Source organism: Solanum stenotomum, chromosome 3 (assembly GCF_019186545.1).
Source record: "Solanum stenotomum isolate F172 chromosome 3, ASM1918654v1, whole genome shotgun sequence".
Classification (NCBI taxonomy): domain Eukaryota; kingdom Viridiplantae; phylum Streptophyta; class Magnoliopsida; order Solanales; family Solanaceae; genus Solanum; species Solanum stenotomum.
Genome location: NC_064284.1, coordinates 23,668,398 through 23,671,560, shown reverse-complemented (window position 1 = coordinate 23,671,560; position 3,163 = coordinate 23,668,398). Strand labels below are relative to the sequence as shown.

At 36.3% G+C, this 3,163-nt stretch overlaps 1 protein-coding gene across 1 annotated transcript in view; it reads right to left on the bottom strand.

Moving 5' to 3' along the window:
* The window catches only part of LOC125859322 (uncharacterized), a 29,885-nt gene extending 27,256 nt beyond the window's left edge, over positions 1-2,629 (bottom strand). Inside the window, exon 1 of the mRNA XM_049539046.1 lies at positions 2,322-2,629. Coding sequence (XP_049395003.1) covers positions 2,322-2,505 — 184 coding nt within the window. The 5' untranslated portion in view covers positions 2,506-2,629. The remainder of the gene's footprint in view (positions 1-2,321) is intronic.
* Positions 2,630-3,163: the final 534 nt, after the last annotated feature.

The following is a 3,163-nucleotide window of genomic DNA, read 5'->3' as shown; positions in this document are numbered from 1 at the left end:
TTGGTTTTGCAAACTATCTGCGTATGTAGATGTTTGTGGTTCTATGGACATATGTCTAGGTGTCCTTTGGGTAAATGGTTTTACGAATAACTGGTTTAAGTTCGCATTTTTATGTTGTTTATCGCTAACTTGTTTGCTTGTACCTGCAGCTGTATTTAAACAAACATTATGGGTTTTAAGGAGTTTCCCATCGTCTCCTTTTAGCTCTGGGTTTTTTCCGTCTTTCGATCAACGTAGCTCCGCATTTTTATAGTCATGCTGCTGACTAGCTTTAGACTTCAGATTATCTTCATCAGTCTTTAGCTTTTGTATCTCGTTGTCCATACTATCCACTTTTGTACAAAGTGTAGTAATGGCTTTGAGTATCTTTTCAATTGTATCTTCTTCCTCAGTCTCAGTCTGAGTAGCTTTGTCGTGATAGGTAATCTGCAATAACATTCTTATCAGTTTTGATTACTTCAATTGGAAATAGATAGGGTGGCACAATTGTTACATGTAATCAATGAGTTTAATGGTTTTGCTGCAAGGCCAGACACAATCTCGTGGGTACACTCTGAGGATGGAAGATTCATAGTTAACAAGCTCTAGAAGAAGGAAATGGGAACTCAACATGGCCTCAGATTGGCTAGATGGAAAAATGTTTGGACAAGCCAAGCACCAACTAAGATCAAATGTTTTGTATGGTTGGTAGCTAAGAGGGCTTGTCTGACTCAGGAGGTACTGCAGAGGAAAGGTGTACAACTAGTACCAAGGTGTTTTCAATGCAATGAGACAAATGAGACCAACAACCATCTTTTTCTACACCGTAGAATCACAGGTCAACTATGGTCTCTGTTTTTGAGGCTTACTGGAAACAGCTGGACGATGCCAGAACATAGTGCTGACCTGTTCAGTTGCTGAATCAGGTGAGGAGGCAGTAAAAGCCAAAAAAAGTGGTGGAGAATTATTCCACCTTGCATATGGTGGTCAGTATGGAAGGAAAGAAATGGAAGATGCTATGAGAACAAATCAAACACCATACAGAAAGTCAAAGAAAATTGCATTGCATATTTGTATTTTTGGTGTAAACAGGAATGTATAGAGGAGGTAGAGCAACTAGTAGATATGTTAGGATCTTTGTAATTAGCCTTCCTAGCCCCTCTATGTACGAATTTTTGGAGGTCACCGGCATATCCTTAATGTTGAGGAATACAACATTACTAAATTCAAAAAAAAAAAAAAAAAATCATTGAGCATGTGATTCTTGAACTATTTTTCCTTTCAGACATAAATCTGGTGGTGTTGAAATCTCGCATACCAGCACCCACAGCAGCGCACATAATCCCCTAACAGCAGCAAGTTCCCACCACAACTCCTTCCTTTCAGTTGTAGTGTTTGGTGCATAAACACCAGTTAGATGGCAAGAAAAATTTTAGCTTGTTTAACTCATTGTTCTTCCTTGGTTTGCTGCTTCCCTGAATGCCCTAATGAATTCTTTGTTCCTGCCTTTTCTTATCAATCTTCATGAGTAGTTTAAACACATGATGTTCACGGGCCTAGAATGTGATACCATACTTCCTGCTCAGGCCTCAGAGAGAGTACATTTTTATGAACCCACAAAGAAGCCTCCATTACTGCTTGCTCTCTTTGAAGCTCTTCTAAATCTTCCATAAAATAATTCCCATGTAAAAATCAGCTCAAAATCCTATCCTAGAATTGGTTCTTCCTCGGTAACTGCAATTTTGTTTCCTTGATTCATTGGACATATGGTTGTAATTGCATCATTTTCACGAGCTAGGGAATAAATTAGTTGATTATCTCCTTGCACCTCCAAAAGCACTAACTCATATTCATTTACCTTGTTGTTTGTTGCGTCTTCGATGGCAACAGGGTCTAAATCCATAAGTGCTTTAGTAATATCTTCTGAAATGACTTCAGTGTTATTGCCCTAAATGATTGAATTTAAGTCCATATTACTGGAATCAAGTCAGGCCTCTTCTTTCTTCTTACTTAATTTTCTCGCTTTCTCTTTTCAACTTCCTAAATCTTATTTGCACCAAAAGCCATTCTCTTTCACACCAAGATATTTTTAGCTTCTTAAGATAAAAGGATCAGAGTTAATTACAGCTAAATCACCCTACAGATAACCTTATGAAGAAATCCACCAGTCAAGAAAAGTTTATTCAACAATCTAACATGAAGCATATAATAAATGCACAGTACAAACATAAAAGGATAAAAATGAATGTTTAATCTTAATATAAGGGTTGAGCAACTTCAATGACTTGAAGGCTACATAAACAAAAATCAACATTCAGAATCAATACTACAGCTCTATTTACCTGGATATTCAGCAGGTGAGAAAGAAGTAGACGAAGAAGAAGAGGCAGAGGGTACAATCTGTAGAGATCTGAAAATGGGTTTTTCCCAGACAGAAGGAAGGTTTAATAACTTCCTCCTGGTTTGTAATTGCAATTGAGGAGAGACGAGACAAGCAGGCAACAGATGAAGTACACAAGTATTCATGTCTTAATTCACTTTTCCTTCTCCGATAGACACCCCGGCAAATCACTATGCCGATTCAGTTGCTTTTCTGGAATTCAGAGCTCCTGCTGCCCACTGCGCTGCCTAATTGACACCACTTCTGGTGCAGTTGGATTATAGTTGTGTTCTATGATTTTTTTAGTATTTTATAGCATTTTTTATTGTGTATTTTTTAATATATTGTTTTGGTTTTTTTGTTTTTTTTTTTTGATGATTTTTAGGAATTTTCAGATATAAGTATCAAAACACATCTAAACTATCTCATTTTTTCAAGTTTTATATCTAAACTATTGAGAGTGTGAGTTTCATACCTTAACTATTATTTATTAGTTTGAGAAACACATTTCAGTGGTGTATGTTATTATTTGAAAAAACATTGACATGTGGCATTCTACATGGATAAAATATTTCACCTTGACAAAAATTAAATAATAAAATATTAATATTAATTAAAAATTAAAGATTAAAGTATTACTATCCCCAAAAAAAATATTTTTATTACCCCACTCCACTACCTCCTCCCCTGCCCCCCCCCCCCAACCTCGACAATCCCCTGTCCTTTTTTAAAAAAAAATCTTTATATAAAATAGTTTTAAAAAAATTCATACTTCACTCTCCCCCCCTAAACCACCCACTCATT